The sequence below is a fragment of the Melanerpes formicivorus genome, unplaced genomic scaffold (assembly GCF_026170545.1).
Source record: "Melanerpes formicivorus ecotype bairdi unplaced genomic scaffold, bMelFor1.0.p_v2 SCAF_3, whole genome shotgun sequence".
Taxonomy (NCBI): Eukaryota; Metazoa; Chordata; class Aves; order Piciformes; family Picidae; genus Melanerpes; species Melanerpes formicivorus.
This window is the reverse complement of record NW_027142355.1, coordinates 14,167,489-14,186,417: the sequence shown is the minus strand read 5'-3', so window position 1 is coordinate 14,186,417 and position 18,929 is coordinate 14,167,489. Positions and strand designations below refer to the sequence as shown.

The 18,929-nt window shown below is 38.3% G+C and overlaps 2 protein-coding genes across 3 annotated transcripts in view; one reads left to right on the top strand and one right to left on the bottom strand.

The window, feature by feature from the left end:
* Nucleotides 1–18,929, bottom strand: part of FBXL13 (F-box and leucine rich repeat protein 13) — a 58,410-nt gene that overhangs the window by 29,654 nt on the left and 9,827 nt on the right. The window contains 6 exon segments of the mRNA XM_068170926.1: nucleotides 2,378–2,454; nucleotides 2,457–2,503; nucleotides 6,148–6,169; nucleotides 6,510–6,515; nucleotides 12,454–12,538; nucleotides 13,426–13,563. Coding sequence (XP_068027027.1) covers nucleotides 2,378–2,454; nucleotides 2,457–2,503; nucleotides 6,148–6,169; nucleotides 6,510–6,515; nucleotides 12,454–12,538; nucleotides 13,426–13,563 — 375 coding nt within the window.
* LRRC17 (leucine rich repeat containing 17) lies at nucleotides 1,346–18,866 on the top strand. Of its 2 annotated transcripts, none has more exons than XM_068167396.1 (5): nucleotides 1,346–1,430; nucleotides 2,351–2,437; nucleotides 9,547–10,418; nucleotides 14,157–14,312; nucleotides 14,898–18,866. In XM_068167396.1, the coding sequence occupies exons 3-5, from the start codon at nucleotides 9,665–9,667 to the stop codon at nucleotides 15,299–15,301; spliced, it is 1,314 nt and encodes a 437-aa protein (XP_068023497.1). In that variant the 5' UTR covers nucleotides 1,346–1,430; nucleotides 2,351–2,437; nucleotides 9,547–9,664; the 3' UTR covers nucleotides 15,302–18,866. The 2 variants fall into 2 exon arrangements, with proteins under 2 accessions (XP_068023497.1, XP_068023490.1); XM_068167389.1 differs by having other exon boundaries at nucleotides 1,378–1,441.

Below are 18,929 nucleotides of genomic sequence, written 5' to 3'. Positions count from 1 at the left end.
TTTTATATCTTCATAATCTGAAGGAATAGGGGCACTTAGATTTTTTTATTCAGATTTTGGCTTATTTGCTACATACACAGTACTGCTTTTGAATTCTTTCTTTCTCACCCTGAACAGATTGTACCTGTGGACAGGAGGTATTTATAAGAAACACTATTTTGTATTTCTACTGTTGTCCATGCACTCTGAGTGCAGAAAGTGGAAAATCAGCGTTCAAGATTGAGGAAGTATTCTTATGGTGCAAAGGGGCTGTGCTTTTATCTTTGTTTTGAGTTTGTCAAGAATAATACAATGAATTGTAACACCCTTTCAGCTGCTTGGCACATTACATTGATGGCTTGCCTCCATGTGCTATTTTTCTTTTAATAATTCACTGTCAAAAAAAAGCTTATCCTAACAGACTCCTGAATTAGCCTGTTTCTAAATAGAAATCATAGAATCACAGAATGGTTTGGATTGGAAGGCACTTTAGAGATAGTCCAGTTCCAACCCCATTGTCATGGGCAGGAACACCCTCCACTAGATCGGGTTGCTCAAGGCCTCATCCAACCTGGTCTTGAACACTTCCAAGGATGGGGCATCCACAACCTCTCTGGGCAACCTGAGGGTTTATTAAAAAGCCTCATATCTCCAATTCAACCATCATTATTACCATGAATTAATAGAAGAGGAAAGACTGCCTTGGTTTATGGCAACAGACTAGGAAATGTGTGCTTGATTCCAAATTCTAACTAACTCGATTTTAACTAGCTATTTAAAAGTCATGATCTCCAAGCTGCCACCTGCAAAATCATGAGCACAACCACACATTTTACAGATGGCCTTTCTAAACAGATGTGCAAATCCTACAGTAGTAACGGTAATCGAAGAACTCCTATGAAAAAAAGTGTCATGGTAGAATGAAGGAAAAAATAGGAAGCAAGAATTCCACAGAATGTATGTTTTGTTCTATAGAACACTTGCTTAGCATAATTGAAATGTTTGCACTCTAGTTTCACTGCACTTCTATAAATAGTTCTGGAACACTGGCCTTACAGATGTTCCCTTTGTTTAAATTCATCCAGTGGTGGTGGTGGTGAAAAAAATTCTATGTTGTTAAAATGCTCTCTGCAATAGAGATGCAATTTGATGCTCTTTTTCGTTTTACCTGTGTACTTAAGCACTATTCCAGAATCATTAAGTACTGTTCCAGAATCATGGGGAAACCCGAAATGGAGGAAGCTGTGGAATCCCTTCCAGTGCTCTCAAACTCACTTTCCTCTGGCGAGAGGAGGGTTGTGATTTTCCCAGTTTGACGATGATCAGCCTTCTCTGACTATTATTAGCTAATGCTTTCTAGAGACAGATCAGTACAGCTCATGATTGCACTTCTGGACAAGCAGAAATGTTGCTTTTGGAAAAAAAGAACCAGTTCCTGGCATTTTGAAAAGGTAACTCAGAGGTAGGTAGCTTTTACCTTCCCTCTAACCTCAGCTCTTATTTCAGATTCCACACTGTCACTCCACAACAGTCTCTGTGTGATTCTCAGAGAAAAGAGACACCCACAGTAACAAGAGGTCAAAATAGGACTGCTTCCCCTATCTGTCTCCACCTCTGGCTCTGGAAAAGTTTTGTTAGACCAGAGTTAAACCATTAAATTCCTCAGCCTCATCTCTTTCTAATTTAACATATATTTTCTAACTTGGGGAATCTCTCAGCGTATAAAGAAATAAATGTGGGAGTCCTCCTTAAAACATTGGCAGACTTTAGTTGCTTTAGAGTTTGTCTCTCACACTGCTTTGGAAGTATGCTTCATGATAGAGTCTGTATTAGAAAGTTTCTAAAATAGTACCAGACTGTAAAACCTTGGTTGTCTTTAGAAGCTTAGTAGGAGACTCAAATAATCCAAAACATTAACTATTTTTAGACTTCATTAATAAACATTATATATTAAACTGATATAAAACAGCCACAGAAGTCCCATTTTAATTAATTTCCTTCTCAGGAAATCAAGTGTAAATTTGTAAATTTCTGTTGCAGAGTAGCTTTTATATGTATTGATCTCTTAGTAAAAGCTGCATTTTCAAAGCTGCTGATTTAAAATCCCAACTAATAATGACATAAAATGAGTCTATTTATGGCTACAGAAAGCAAGCCTTGTTCTCATTATGCAGTCAGCACTAGCTGTTTATAGATCTGACAGTTAGTTGGAAGGCATCCAAACCTATAGTGCTATTATTCCTTAGTAAAACTTAAACAGCTGTAGTCCTGTAATTCAAAACCCTGGAAGTCTGCTGCAGTGCTTGTTCTGCTTCAGTATACCATGAATGCAGGATGCAGCCAGTCACATAAAGGATTCTCTTCTTCACAGAATGAAAGAAAGATGTGAATGACAAACCTGAATGCAACCTGAAAGGTCCAAATAGCGGAGCTTGTGGCAGCCTTTTCCAGAGCCCAGGTACAGTAAACCTTTGTGAATTTTCTGCAGTGAGCTAGACTCAGATGCTGTAAATTGGGGAAGCTGCTTTGTAAGAAAAACAATCCAGAGAGCAAATTATTACAAGGGTATCTTACAGAATCAAGAGAACATAAAATACCATATTTAAACTAGTCTGAAAACTACTGTAAAGAAAAGATGTTTGAACTGAAATAGAATTATCTACTTGCTGAAGTTTCAAAATCTCTTCTCCTGCACTTTTTACTCTGCTCCTTGTACTGCAAATTCCTGGAGAACAGCACTATCACACAACATATTCCACCATAAGAAAATGGAATAATTTTAAATGTATCTCAAATAACTGCAAAAGCACAGAAGTTTAATTACATGGGCTTTTCCTGTGCATACTTCAAAGGAAAGAGACTTTTCAAAATAAGTTTGCTAGACTGTGTTTGCCATTGATTTCACAAGCAGTGCCTGCTGGAAATGAAAACCACAACTCTGTCAAAGGATGTTAAAAGTATATGTGCACAGCTAGAGCTTCTCAAATCATGTATTGATTTGCAAGAGCACTATTAAAAGAATCTGCAAAACTGAAAGAGATACAGAAGAGAATTACCCAAAAGAATCACCCGGGGTTAGGGCTCGAGCTGTTCTTTAGGAAAACATTTCTTTATAGTAAATGTTAGTTACAAGAAAGCAGACTGTGTGAGTGGAAAATGTTAATCAACAGCACTCTGTAACAGCAAGAGTTTATATCCTGAATACTCTTAAGTTTCCATCTGCAGCTTTGGTTTAGAACATACTGAAAACTATTAATTTTACTGAGCTGCATTTCTAACTGGAATAAATAACAATTGCCACAAGCACAGAAATGAAAGCATGCAGAAAAACCAAACCCAGAATTAGGACCTACTGCTCTGGTAGACATTTACTTGTAGAGACACAGTCATGCAGTTCTGCAAGTCAGCAGAAGTGGCTATTTTGAAGAGAGATGGGAACACCCACTGAGGAGCTGACTGCTTAAGGAGCGGCACACATTTTTGGAACTGCTGACTTGAACTGAACATGAAGAGAAAATACAAAGGAAAATGAGAAAGAGTGTTCTTCTGAAAAAAAAAAAAAAAAAAAAGAAAGGTATAATACAAGAATATTAAGAAATTAAAAATAATATTATATTTCATAGGGGGCAAGAAAACCAACACTAAACACAAAAAACCCCAAGACAGTATGCATGAGAGCCGGCTACTAGAATATAAGGGCACGTATTTGTGGTGCATGGTTTTATAAACAGAAACATTTTATTACTATGAAATGCAGTAATCAAAGTACCCTTCATAGCACCCTTTACAGAAGCACAAGCCTTTTTCCATTTTAGTGACATATTCCACAGAAAGGGGGGGGGGGGGGGGGGGGGAATACAACTCTGAGAGAACACTTCCAAACTTATCTAACAAAATAATTAATTAAGAGACTGGCAGTTCTGAGTCTTTTACAAGTGTATGTTGCTACAAGGTTGCACAACTTAAGACTCACTGAAGCCTTTCGTACTGCGCTTTGAAGACTGCAATCAAAACACTTTTGAAGAGACATTGATTTTCTTTACAGGTCATATGACCCATTTTTATGATCTGAGAATTTTAACACATGCCACCTTCTCCCATTTTTAAAGTAACAGAGCACACAGACTACTACTACACACAGATACAGCCAAATTCTGCAGCTCTGTCATGCTAGTTTTTCAGTTAATTTTGGCATTATCAATCTCGGAATCATTTTAAAGCAATCTGACAAAATCACCTTCTGACATTTACTCCTGCTTGACAATACTTATGTCTACTATATGCAGCATAACTTTTCAGAGGAGATTGTAGTTGATGATCCCTACTGTGTAATATGGAGGTTAAAATGCCTCTACGGAACAGTAGGAGAGAATCAAAAATGACCAGAGTTTTGAGCACACAGTTTACATTTCAGTTGTTCCTTGTTCCAGTAATGGGCATTTGATGCACAATAGCAAACTTTATGTGCAGTAGTGTGAAAGGCAATACTGCCACCTCTAAGAATTTTCTGTTAGTTGCTTGCTAACAGAGCTACTGCTCTTGAGATGGCATGCAACATGTTTATGACATTTGTCTGCTATCAAAATCTTCACAGAACACCAACTTTATTAAATTCCCCATAATCTCAGAAACAATGAGCTTTGCTTTTTATTCAGAAGTTGTCAATAAAACCAGTGGTATTATACAGGTTTAAATCAGAGTTAAATCATGTGTGATTTGGAACATGTTTGATTAACACAGTACAGCTTAACTGCAAAATGTATTTTGTTGGTGGAGATTTTTTCTTTTTGCTTTAAACATTTTGTGGCATTGGAAAAAAAAATTATTCCTTGGACATGTGCTTTTTATACACCAAAAAAAGGAATGGTTCTGACTCTTGGTGGCAACAGCATGCTTGGACAACCATAATAACATAGACTGAGATTACTTCTAGAACAGCTGTTCCAAATTTCAACACGAAGATATGAAAGCTAAAAAAAAAGCCAAAATATCAGCCAACATAGAGAAAACATAGATCATTAGGAGAAGAATATTGAGGAAAAGATGAGTGGTAAGATTGGAGAAACTAAATGGAAAACTTAGCCAAAACAAGTGCTAGCTCTGTGAGGATGTGGCATTATGAACTAAGTTTTAAAAAAGTCAAAACGTGCTATGAAAATGCCCAAGAAAATCATGTTTCTGGACTTCCTGGGGCTGTTGTTGAAAGGCAGACATAATTTCTTCCTCATAGGAAAGAGAAACAAGGTACAGCTAGCTTCAAATCCAAATACATCTTTGTGATGGCTTGTGTCATAGACCAGCAAGCCTCTTTTCCTTTATGGCAGCTTTATATGCAGCAACTCTACCTTCCAGGCAGACTTCAAATCTCACGAAGGAAGACACCTAGAAGTGACTTCTCTACAAAAGCAAATGTTCTACCTTCAGCTCACTGAGCTTCCAAATAACAGTTTGGAATAACTCTTCTGCAGTTGTCACACAAGGCCTTGGCTCACACAATGCACCTACCCACTACTCCCTTTTGCAAAATTAAATTTTTAAGAACGTATCTAACTTGCAGACCTCTTGCATCACCGTGAGTATCTGGTCATGCCCAAGACACTTTTTGCTAGCTTGTTCTTTTGAAACTTCCTATAAAACTCTGTGAAATACATCAGGTAGCCTTGCCTGTATTTTAATTACACAAAAAAAAAAAAAAAAGAGAACAGAACTGCTAAGTCAAGTATATGGGGCACTTTCTTCACTTTGTATAGCACACAGAATGCTGTAAATCACTTGTAAAAAGCATTTCTGCTACAGCTGCCTTTAAAGTTCTCTGCAAGATTAAAACAAGCACGTTTTCTCCATAAGCTCTGGCACACTTCTCTAACCAGCAGTACACTTTACTAAATGCTACCTTTTTAGCTCTAGCCCCCAGGGAGAACGTCAGAATGAGTAAGTGTAAGGCTGTCACGTTTTATTGACTTGAAAAAGTGGTACACCTATATTCTTCTATATCATTCCATCTGAATGGAGTCAAACACGCTGACCTGAGAATCCTGGTCAACAAATTTCAATGCATGCCAACAGCCTGCCCTTCTGTGGCCAGCTGCGCTGGCTGTATTGGCCAGAGCAAATCTCTGCTGTCCCATTAGTCAGGCTCTGCCTAGGGATGTGCTTGTTGGTACATACCAAATATGCATCAGCAAGCATACTAACAACCAAACAGAATCAACAGTTACCAAAACACTGAGTCTTTACAATTTGGCAAGCCCTGGCCTTTTCTAACTTACTGCCTTCCTGCAGGAACCTACAGCAGCACAATCCTTGAGAAGCATACGACCTCTAAATAGTAACACTGTAATTATCACATCATACAGCAAGTATTATGTTATGTAGCAAGATGATTCTGCAGTTTTTAAATGATTCTACAAGTTTTTATATGGATTCCTTAAAAATCTTTCTCGGTATAAATAAGCTTTTATGGGAAAAGTGAGGAGTACTCATACTTAACCCCTGGCATTCAGAAAGATTTAAGTCTTGCAAATTCTTACATTCACCTAAAAAAAGAGTAAAAGTCACATTACAGTTGAACAATTTGAACTCTCAGTGTATGACACAAATGTCAGTATTCCTACTAAAGTTTCAGTCCATCTAGGCCAATACCTTCCCTGAAACCATGGCATAGTAGATTACTGAGAAGAAAGCACAAAGAACTAGGAGTAGAATACAAAGCTGGAGTAATCTGTCCTGAGGAAATGTCTCACCTTACACTCCACCAACTAATGTTTGACATAGGAACTAAGCTCTTTTCAGTCCTATGTTATCAAAGGACCAGGAAGTTACTTAATTAAGCAATTTGGTATTAGAAAATGCCAGGATTAAATTTTCCACCTCGGTTTATCTATCCCTCCCATCCATATATTATGACATCTTTTCCCCCTCTGAAGGTGGAGGTGTAGTAACCAGATCAGTTGCAGGAAAAGCCCTGCTTATTTTCTGCAGGTATGGACTTTCAGAGTGATCAGCTGCCTGAGACAGTCTGTTCTCTGTATGCCTAATCTCTTAATTTTAGAATCTCCTGTTTGCAGAGATTGTTGCAATTTTAGCAAAACAATGACAGCTAGACACTTGACACTAGAAACAACACTTACACACCCCTTCTGCCAAATTTGGAGCCTATTCTCCAGCGCAAAGATGTAAAAACTCCAGTTAAACATAGCAATACTTTTTGCCTTAAAGCACTCTTTAAAAAGAACTGATCTGTCTAAACTGAAATGAAAAAAACCATGGCCTGATACATCCTTATGTACCTAATATGGAAAATGCAGTATGAAAGATTGATGGAGTTCAAAATTATTATTATTTTTAATCTTCAAAATACATTTTCACATGGTAAGCCACACACATTTTTCAATTACAACCAAGCATTAGTACAAAAAAGGATCTGCATATTCTGTTCTCCAGGGACTGTGACTTCACTGCTAACTTTTAATCCTGTCTAACTCAGAGGCTTTTTGAAGATGAGGTTGATACTGAGAGGGATTGAACAGCTCAAAGGTACCTAACTAATTAAAATCATTGTTAAGGCTGCTATGCCCCAGAAATTACACCTGTCTTATATGTTTTGTGCCCTAGCACTAAATGCAACACAGCTAGAATTTTACAAGTGAACCTGCACATGCTCCTGAAAGCAGCTGCTTGCTTTGGTAGGAGAGCCGAGTATAATTTAGTAAGCAGACAGAATGTAACAAGTCCTCTTCAGACCCAAGAGATGGAAAGGAAGAAGAAAGACTCTTTCCGTAGTTATTACCTTTCACCCCCCAAGTTCTTTTTCTGTTTCGAGCCCTCTTGGACAGAATAAGCTATTCTACTACCAGAAAGATGAACAGTTCTAAACCACACCGGGAATTCCAGGTAGAATTCAAGTTATTAAAACACATGAGTAGTTTATATTGACTAGCATACAGCTGCCAAAAAAGTAACAAATCAAATGTCCCTTTTTCATGTAAGGGATACATTGTCAACACTCATTGTCAACACTCATTGTCAACACTCATTCTCACTGTGAAATAACAGAACTCAAATGCAGGCAGACAATGGTAGCTATGGGAACAAAAGGAAGAAAACAGTCAATGGGTTTTCAAAGATACTGTTAACAACTGGCCACATTGATCAGAGGGATGCAGTAGGACACACAGACAGGATTGCACCACCTGTCCAATAAGTAAGAACTGCACACATACTAAGAACACCCTGCAGTCAAGATATGGTTTAAACCAATCTAACAACTGGTTTAAAAATTTTCATTTAAAAGATGTTTACCCCATATTAGTTGATTTATTGTGCCACCTTTCCCTCAGATGCAAAAAATAAACAAGTTTTTCTGAGCCCCAAACAATGGTGGCTTAGAAACAGACCAGCTGTGCAATGACAAGCACTCAAGATCAGCATTCAGTACCTTCCCAGGTGATAAAGTCAAAACAGAATGAGCATAATGCAAAGACGTCCACAGTCATAGAGAGACAAAAACTAAGCAGTTAAGGCAAACAGCAAAGAACTTCAAGATAGTTCCAGAAAGAATTATACCAGCAGAAGTAGGAATTTTGTGGGATAGGAAAAAAATTAGAAAATACAAACACCTGAGGAGTTAAAATGCTTTTAAGGAAACACAAGCTTGTGGCCCAAATTCACTGAAAATTAAGGGAAAGGGCAGGGCAAAGGAGTCCTACAGGAATTTCAGGAGAGAACATAGGCCAAAACATTACTAAAAATATTGAGGCAATTTAGGACACGTTTGCAGGGTGCAGTTCTTGTCTTCCCCTACAATAATTCATAATGATTGTTTTTTACTTTCTTGGAAGGCAAAAGTTTCTGGCTTACCGCTCTGCACTCTCCCTCCTCAGGAGGTCCAGATCTGGAAGTGTTTTGAAACAGGCCACTGCCAGGGCCTGTAGGTTCTCTTTGCACTCTGCCTGTGCTCAATGACATAGAGCCTCACAGACCCTTACAAAATACTATTTATGGGTCCTCCTCAGAGCACTTCTGCCAACTTTGCCTACTTGTCAAGGGCCACAAGATGCACTTGGTAGTAGCAGGGCTAGTTATGATGAATTGGGACTCAACCTTTTTATAGTCCATACTTGAGTGCAGTCTAAACCTGGGGTCACTGCATGACTTTCTCTAGTTTGGCTCTTGTGTGTATTCCTTTGGGTGGAAATCAGAAAGCTGGAAAGTATCAGCTTCCAGCTTCTCTTCATTGCTCATCTTCCAAGATGAACTGAATACACAAGACCCTTCTAGGAAAAATCAGTTAGAAATTGGTCCATATAGTATCACATGTTTAATCAAAATGAATGATAGCAGACCAGAGACAGAAGAACCAACAAAAAAACCAAAACAACAACAAAAAAACACACAAAAAAACACCAAAAAACAAAAAAGAGATAGTCCATTAAATCTTTAAAGTATTTGTGAAGCTCCAAGTAGTGTGATGATTGAGTACTTGACTAAATGCTGTGTGTTATGTACAATCCTCCATGAAAATGCCTGTTTCATCTCATTTAATGTTTTACTTTTCTTCCAACACAGGGATCCCACACACCCCAGGTGTGCCTCCTCAGATCTGTACAATACTGACTTAGACTATCCAAACATTTCAACAGTTCCAGCTGTCACAGAAAATACTTGGGCCCAGCTGAATGTCAGGATGCAAGTAGTTACTATTATACTACTACTTCTTCTTTGCAAAGCATCTGACTGTAGGAAGACAAGGAACAGGAGTCCGAGAAACCATGAAAGGGAAAACATCTTAAGGAAAGCACCTAGCACTGCTAAGCGCAGTGCCAGAGACCTCCCATGTGAAATATACACTTATCTTCATGAGAAATACCTAGATTGTCAGGAAAGAAAGCTGGTTTTTGTGGCACCTGATTGGCCAGAAGATTTAAAACACATGCTGCTTGCAAGAAACAAGATTCGTAAATTGAAGAACAATATGTTTTCGCAGTATAAAATACTAAAAAGTCTGGATTTACAACAGAATGAGATATCCAAAATTGAGAGTGAGGCTTTTTTTGGGTTGAATAAGCTTACTACACTCTTGCTTCAGCATAACCAAATTAAGAGTTTATCTGAGGAGATTTTTATTTATACACCTAGTCTAAACTACCTGCGTCTTTACGACAATCCGTGGCATTGCAACTGTGAACTAGAAACTCTCATTACAATGCTGCAGGTTCCAACAAACAGGAATCTGGGAAATTATGCCAAGTGTATGCACCCAATAGAACTGAAAAATCAAAAGCTAAAGCAGATAAAAGCTGAACAGCTCTGTAATGAAGAGGACAGGCGAGAGCCCCAAAACATAAAGCAGAAGCCTGAAGCTGTCAAACCAGAATTTGATTCCTCTTTGTGCCATATGTATGTGTTTCCTGCACCAACGCTGAACTGCCAAAGGAAAGGTTTGTAACTCCAGGAATGATTTCAATAGTCCTGCTCCTTCACTTCATCTGTCCACAGGTTATTTACAGATACTAATACAATACTAGTAATTGCTTTACTTAAACTAATGCCAGTAATTGCTTTTCTCTCATAACTACAAGCAGCAAGTAGGAGTTTTTCCCTGCATTTTCCCTCTACTCTGCAATCCCAATACCACAGACTGGAATTCTTTCATGCTCCAGTACAAGACATGCAACACAAATCAAGGTGAATAAAACTAAGCACATACTCGAGCTGCTGAAGAACCAGCACCTCACTAGTTTAACTTTACAACTATAAACACACTCATCAGTTAAGTTACAGTTGTGCTGAAATTGTTTTAGTGGTAGGGAAAAGAACAAAGTGTATTTTCTTCTTCCCAGTATACAAACACAAAAATAGCAACAACTTTGACAGAAGTGATCTGTGAAGCAGGACTGGAGCAGGCAGCTGTGCTCACAATGCCCAAAGGAAAGCCTTTGCACCCTCACATTTCTGGGCAAGATTTCTTCTACTAAGGGAAGAAATTTTCTGCTTTTGTTCATAAAGAAATACCTCCTTTGTGTTCTTCCTCCCAGCACCAAGCAAACATTTCAAATTTGAAGTGCCTTCAAGAAATGTTTTTCAGACACTTGGATCTATTCCATTCTGAAATCCTTCCCAGGCTCCTAAACGTCACAGTTAAGCCTTAAGGGTAAAGCAGCTGGGGCACAGAGCAACACAGAAGTGCACATTTATGTGTGTTTTCTATTTCCCATACTTTATCCCACGATGAAACAAAGCAAACAGCAAAACAATTCAGAAAAGGGCCATTCCTCAGCATCACAAATTTGAAAAGCATTACTAGAAGTAGCCAAACTAGAGAGGATTTTTTTCCCAGCTTCTCTGCAGCACAGGCTACAATACCAGAATATGGTTTGCCCACTTGTTTCTTGCAATGTGTTTGCTAAACTTCTATTTGCCTTAGCAGTGACTTACAGTAGTCACTGTACCAGTGACTTACCAGTGACTTACTGCCTCCAGTATAAGGAGGCAACACCTAAGTACAAAGAATTAACCATTTTGCTATTTGATTATGCGGTTTATCACGTTATCATGTCTGAAAAACACAGCTCACTTTTTTTCCTCTGTTAATACTTTCTCCTTCCTATGGCTCACTTTTCTCTCTCTTCTACCATGTAGCAACTACATACTTGTAATTAAAGATTTATGCTTTTTTATTGGCTAACATTTATTAATTTCTTAATGTTTACCTACTTTCTCTTTCCTTGGAAACAGGATCTTAATTAATCAATTACAGATTGCAATCTCAATAATCCTTAATAGGCTTATGGCTATCCTTATGGCTCCAGTAAACTGTACCACTGAAAAAAACTCAGGGATATATTATAATCTTAGAATAAGTATCATAGAATTGTTAGGGTTGGAAGGGACCTCAAGGATCATGTAGTTCCAAACCCCATTACATGGGCAGGGACACTTCACACTAGATCAGACTGCTCAGAGCCACATCCAGCCTGGCCTTAAAAACCTCCAGGGATGGGGCTTCCACCACCTCCCTGAATGGACTGACTTTGTGGCTCTCCTCATTTAGTGGTACCAAAGAGATGAGCTGAATATATGAATATTCAACTCAAAAACTTTTGGCAAGGAAGAAATTACTTTTTTCTCTCTACTTCATGAAACATTCAGTATGGCCTGCTCTTCATGGCAGTTTCACAGTCTTTTACAGCATTTCAAAATCTGTTTTACTGTCTTTAGCATTAATAATGAAGGAAGGAAGTTACTTCAACCTCTACATGACTGTACTAGAGGGTACAGGGACTCCCTTCTTAAGTTCATGAACTAAGTCTGTCAGTGCAGGACCTCCTGATATGGACACATTGAGTGCATTCATTATCTTTTAGAAAGTATCAGATCTATTTGTGCATATGCTTGACAGCTGGCTGCAGACATGCCATGGACATTTGGGATTTCTGAATACATGAAAATCTTTGATGAAAGCCTTGCACTTACCGTCTTTGCATATGATTGCTGTGCAGCAGATGCACCATTTCATGGGAATTTTCATCAGAAATAGTGGTATAACGCACTTAAAATCCTGGAAGGAAAAAAATTCTCTAAATTCACATAGACAAGAGTAGGAGAGAACATGCATTGGTTGCCAAAGCAGTAAGATGACATGAAAAGATGCAACCCATTATTTCTTTCCAATGGAGCACATGGATTGACAAGCAGTGTACCAGTACCATGTATCTCTAAGAAGACAACACAATAGGTCAGCAGCTATCAGTTAAAGTAATTCAAACAGCATCTTAAAATACACATAACCATGTGTATCTTCTCCTCTTTGAAGAACTTGTCTCGTCAGAGCAGTGATATGCCACATCTTTCAGTACTTCAGAATGAAAGTATCTTTCATCCTTGACTCAGTCTTACCAAAAAAACAATGAAAGTTGGAATCAAATGTTTTTTCTATTTGCTTTTCTGCAAAAGAATTTGTGTTTGTAAGAACAGTTGAAAAAACTCTCCTTTCTAGTACTGCTGATCTCTGCAAGTCTGTATTCAAGCATTAATTGCATTCATTTGGTGATAAACAATCCCTGAAACTTTGACATCTGCACAAGCAGCAAGCATTCTAACCAGAGCAGGCTGGAGCAGTTAAAGTGTTTATATATTTATAATACCAAAGCCCTGCTCCAAATCAGATCTGAGGCTCTGAAATGTTGCTTTAATCTCAAAAACAGCTGATGCATTAGACATTTCAGACCTCCAGAAGTACACTTAGAATACACATTTAAGCACGGATCCAGAAGCTGCTTGCTTTCATTCAAAGATGGTTAAATTAGAGATCCACTCATCTTCATGCAATAATAGCCCAGGAATAGAACACTCACTCAGTAAACACAGTCCAGGAGATTAGGTTTATTAACATTATCCTCAGAGGATTCAAACCACAGTTTGCTCTTCTAAAGAATGTTTCCGTACCACTGGACTAGAAGCTTTCTGTAACTCTTTAGCAAGGGACACTGCAAGGATATCCACACAGGTGACTGAAAGGGTCTTGGCTGCCTTGGCAATGCCAGTAGGACAGAGAGGTAGGCAGACAGAACTCCATTGTGCTGCCTACACATAGAGTAACTGTAAGTATCATAACAAACATGAAATCTGAAACAGTAATAGAGCACTACACAACTCTAGCTACAGCAGTATAACTGTAATGACAAACATTACTATAGATACTGCAAAAACTATAATTTTTATTGCTGATAACACTTAGAACATTTCACCTTTAGGCAGCACAAAATAAGATATGAAGGGCAGCACAATAGGAGTTGATTATGGAAGATGTTCATATACCAGTGAACACTTTTTTTAGTTACTCTGGTTTAAAGCCATTCACACGTACTTTTATTAGTGTATTAACTTCACTACCTAACTGGCCCCTGTGTCAATTAATAGTACAGTTCTATTAAAATAAAAGTACAGACCACAGAAAGAGGCTTTTACTACAGGCACTGGTGAAGGGAGAAACTTGCACATGAAAGGTAATGATATAAGCAAAGAAATTAATTCAGAAATTGAAAAAACACATTGGCAGTGGAAGTGGGAATAAAGGCAAGAAAACAAGAAAGAATGCTAGACTGACAGAACTCTGTGTGGCATGCAAGTGAAAATCATCTAAGGCTGACACAAGTCATGTCTTTTTCATTTTTAAGATTTAAAGAAAGTTCCAAGTAACATACCTCCAGACATAGTTAAACTTGACATGTCCAACAACAAAATCAGACAGCTACGAGCCAAAGAGTTTGAAGATGTCAGTGAACTGAAGATACTAAACCTGAACAGTAATGGAATAGCTTACATTGATCCTGGTAAGAGTACATTTAAATATTTATTAAAAAGGGAGTTGTATTTTATTTACTATAGACTGTGATAACATGTCTATAAGATATAAATGGGGGGAAAGGACTTAAAAATCTAGATGTTGGTGCAAATTTTACCTTTTGTAACACTCAACTCGTGGAGTAATGGTTTGCACTGTATTTCATGCATTCAAAGAATGGCTTGAGTTGAAATGGACCTTAAGCATCATCCAGTTCCAATGCCCTTACCATGGGCAGGGACGCCTTCCACTAGACCAGGTTGCTCAAGGATGAGCGTTTGAGGTCCCTTCCAACCCCTAGCATTCTGTGATGGCTTTGATGAGCAAGTCAAGCATTCATTCACCTTCGCCATCCTTCCTCTACCTTCACACATACTAATTCAGTGTTTATAACTTTAACAGCAGCACAAGTCCCCTAATGCCAATATTTTTATACCAATACATCACTTGTCAAGGCACAAGCCATATTTTAAAGCTCAGTCTCTGAAAAGTCTTTTGTAGCCGTCTGCAAGAACGGCTATTATGAAACTGTTTTTATTTAAAAGGTACTAATAACTATTTTTCTGTTAACTAGCTGCCTTCTCAGGCCTCAACAACTTAGAGGAGCTGGATCTATCAAACAACAGCTTGCAAAATTTTGAATATGGAGTACTGGAAGATCTTTACTTCCTGAAAATACTGTGGCTGAGAGAGAATCCTTGGAGATGTGATTACAACATTCATTACCTTTTCTACTGGTTGAAGCACCACTACAACGTTCACTACAACGGCCTCGAGTGCAAAATGCCTGAGGAATACAAAGGGTGGTCTGTTGGAAAATACGTTCGGAGTTACTATGAGGAGTGTCCAAAAGACAAGCTGCCCACTTATCCAGAAACTTTTGATCTGGACAAAGAGGATGAGGAGTGGGAACGACACAAAGAACAATCAGTTCAGACAGTGAAAAAGCATGGTGTGATTGTCACTGTGATAGGCTAATAAGGGAATCTAGTGTGGGGATTTTAGTACCTTGGGATATTTGACTGACAAACCCACCTTGTTTACATTTCCTGTTCATTGTACTGATGGTTTGTAGGACTATCTGCCTACAGAGATTTATGTTTATTGCAGTTAGTTACAAAATGGCATTAGTTATACAGCATCCCTCATCAAGTAATTGTTTCTGATAATTTATTCTGCACATTCTTGTGAAATACTTTGGCAACTATTTGAAATTATGTAGTGGAAATCAACAGACAAAGATGTGCAGAATGTGGTGGGCAGTATCTGGGCTTGTGTTTGAACACAGGTTATGTGTTGACATGGACTTGCTGCAGGATTGTGACCAAGACGCAATTTTCTTGAATGCAATGACAGGGTTTTGTATCCAGCAATTTCCTGAAATATTCCCTGAAAACTTTTCTAAGATTTTTGTATCAGTTTCCTGTTTTTTTACTGTGTATGAAAAATCAAACTGAAGAAAAATCTTAAATACAGCTTTAGAAAACCAGGAATGGCAGCTGTCATACTGATTAGGAGTCAAATCCAGAAGTGGGATTCTATTCACTGATTCACCAGTGTTCCTGCTCTTGAGTTAATAATTCTGCCTCTTCCATACTTGACCTGCCTAAAACCAGTAGCCAAGATGTGGTTGGTTCCCAAGACCCAGCTCCACATGTTCATATTTGCCTTGTTTGAGTTTTGCAAAGACAGAACTAAAGTCTTTCTAGGATGAATTTTAGGTTGTTGTGTCAGTTTCACACAGATCCCAAAATATCAGTTTAGGTGAAGACGACCAGTGAAGACTGATGTGGTCTGTACCAAACATGGCAGTGCCCATGCAAACTGAAGGTCAGTATGTTTTGGAGTGCTCACCAGATGGGTGGTACATCCTCAAAGCCCAGCTCACTTGTGAAACACATTACAGCACCTCCTATCACACAACTGCCTATGTGAATATACATTCATTAAAAGCTGTGGTTATGCCAACACTGTGGCACAAAACTGTCCAAAGGCTCTAGCTGAACGTACAATGTCACTAAAGATAAAACTCCTTGCTATATAATGCACTGGCTAAAAGTTCTTTGACAAAAAGAAGCTGGTTTTAGTGAATTCTTAGCTTTTGCAAAGATGGAGCAGGGGTAATGCAGGCAAACACCTTCCTCTGACAATGTCTAGCAGCAAATTCCCTGAGAAAAGACTGTATGAGCAGGAAAAGTATAAAGAAACTATGGCAATAGTATAGAAGGAGGCAGCCCAAGGATAAATTTCTTTAAAATATATTTGAAAAGCATAATATGGGGGAAATAAGTAACAGTTGGTCAATACTTCAGCATTAGAGAGTTCAATGCCATTTCTCTGAGCTTCTCCAAAATGCACTGTAAAGTCCACCCTCCATGAAGCACCACAACTTCCATGTCTAAAAGAAAACCCTAGGCCTCCTTCTTCCTTTGCATGCTTTTAAAGTCCATTATTTCAGTAATTCAGCTCTTGATTGCCCTTTTTTCTCTGTCCATACCCAAGAAATCATTGGATGCTAGTGCACTGCCTTCCCGATATGCAACATCTGTACAGAGCGCTGCCTTAAGGAATGACCTAAAGAACCAGTGACCTTTCCTCTACACAGCACGCATGGAACACAGAAAAGATTCTTTTGTGCCACATTTTGCCATGACAGGGTGCAGGAAAAATGGGGAGGTCTGACCATACTATGAACACTACTGGGAATAAAACACTTGAGAAGCTTCAAAGAAAATCTTAGCTCCTGCACTATGAACAGCAGCTTCCAAACACAGCTCCAACTCACACGTGGAAGTTAAATGATTCTCTAGAGTCAATAAGTGCATGGAGTAACACCACAAACGGCTGAGATGTTATCCATGCATCTCATATACTCATGTTTCTTTGGCATAGTAACACACCAATTTGCCAAAGACTGAGTTGGAATCATGTACCATTCACATGTGGGTATAAAACACACCTGCACACACTGTACACCAGAGCTGTAATACATAAAAACAGTTGTTTAAAATGGCAGCTAATTAATTTACAAAAGAAAAAAATCTTAACATAATTAGTCAATCAGACCTAAAGCCCAGTTAGCATCACTGCTGTTGCAGCACTAACAATGAAAACACGCTGCCAAAATCTTTGTCATCTTGGATTTGTTTAGAAAGATGAGGTCAGAACTGCAGCTTGGGCAAGTGCAAATGGAAAGGTTCATCACATCTGTGGACTGTAACTGAGCAGACACTTCAGTGCAGTTTATTAGCTGAAGAAATGTCAGAGAATTTCAATATTGTTTTCAATCACTAACAAAGGATAGAGAAACAGGTTTGCAGCAGTTTCAAACTATCCATAAGAGGTTCAAAAGAATGGCAGAAGCACGCTATAGGATCAATAAGCTTTTAGAGTAGAAATATGTTATTAATCTAAATAAGCAACAGTGCACTGACAGATGTTTACAATTAATAGCACTGCACTGAGGAGACGAAAATTAACAAAATCTTTGATTTGGAGCCAAAGAAAATGTAAGCTATCCACAAAAAAACAGAAAATATGTTCGTAGATACATAAATTTAATGTCTTTGACATGCAAGATAAATGGAAATGAACAGCAGTCAACACACTGGTCTCTTCTCATAAGTAACTGATAGAACAAGAGGGAATGGCCTCAAGTTGCACCAGGGGAGGTTTAGACTGGACGTGAACAAAGAAATTTTTCATGGAAAGGGTTGTGAGACACTGGAATGGGCTGCCCAGGGAAGTGGCCAAATCACCATCCCTGAATGTGTTTAAAAGCTGTATAAATCTGGTGCTTGGGGACATGGTGCAGAGACAGATGTAGTGGAGTGGGCAAAATGGCTGGACTTGATGATCTCAGAGGTCCTTCCTAGCCTGGATGACTCTCTAGTTCTATTCTATGACACTGATGCAACCCATATGCTGATACTTCTACATTAATTATTTTTACTAGATAGGATGCGACAGAACACTGTGATGGAACAGGCAGGGTGTATACAGAACTTAATTGTTCTTTGCATGTTTTTAGCTCTAAACATGGTAAATATTACTACGGGTTTAGTTTTTGTACTCAAATACATAAGGAAATCAAAATCTCAAAATGGATTTACATTCCCAAGCACAGCCTCCAGAATGGAGATGATTTGGTTGTGTGAGACTTCTTTTGGCTTGCTTCCTTTTATTAGCTGCCAAAATTCATTATAATATTACATTGTTTCACTAAGCAACTTGCATGCTGATATCATTAAACACATTCTTTTAACCTGTGATTTAAAAGCCAAGACCATAATCAAATATACTTTTTATTCGTGGCCAATTGTTCTTCTTCATCACCACTCTGGAGAGCAAACTGTTCTCACCCATTGTTAGAGCCACTTTCTAAAACAAAAGAAAACACACTGGCATTGTTATAGGCTGCAGTATCACTTTCAGTCATGTATCATCTGATTAATAAATGCATTATAGTCAAAACACACTTTTTATTTGTAAAATAAAAACATTTTCCTTTTCTTTGTTATGCATTTGCATTCAATTAAAGTGTGGGCTAGAAAACAGTCTATCAGTAACATTCTCCTTCTTGAGAAATTCTGAAGTTGTGCCAGGA

Bases quoted from the DNA above. Each gene is read 5' to 3' on its own strand.
- LRRC17 (XM_068167396.1), top strand. From the start codon at position 9,665: ATGCAAGTAGTTACTATTATACTACTACTTCTTCTTTGCAAAGCATCT. The intron at 10,419-14,156 runs GTTTGTAACTCC...TTCATTTTTAAG, and splicing joins GCTGAACTGCCAAAGGAAAG to ATTTAAAGAAAGTTCCAAGT. The intron at 14,313-14,897 runs GTAAGAGTACAT...TCTGTTAACTAG, and splicing joins AATAGCTTACATTGATCCTG to CTGCCTTCTCAGGCCTCAAC.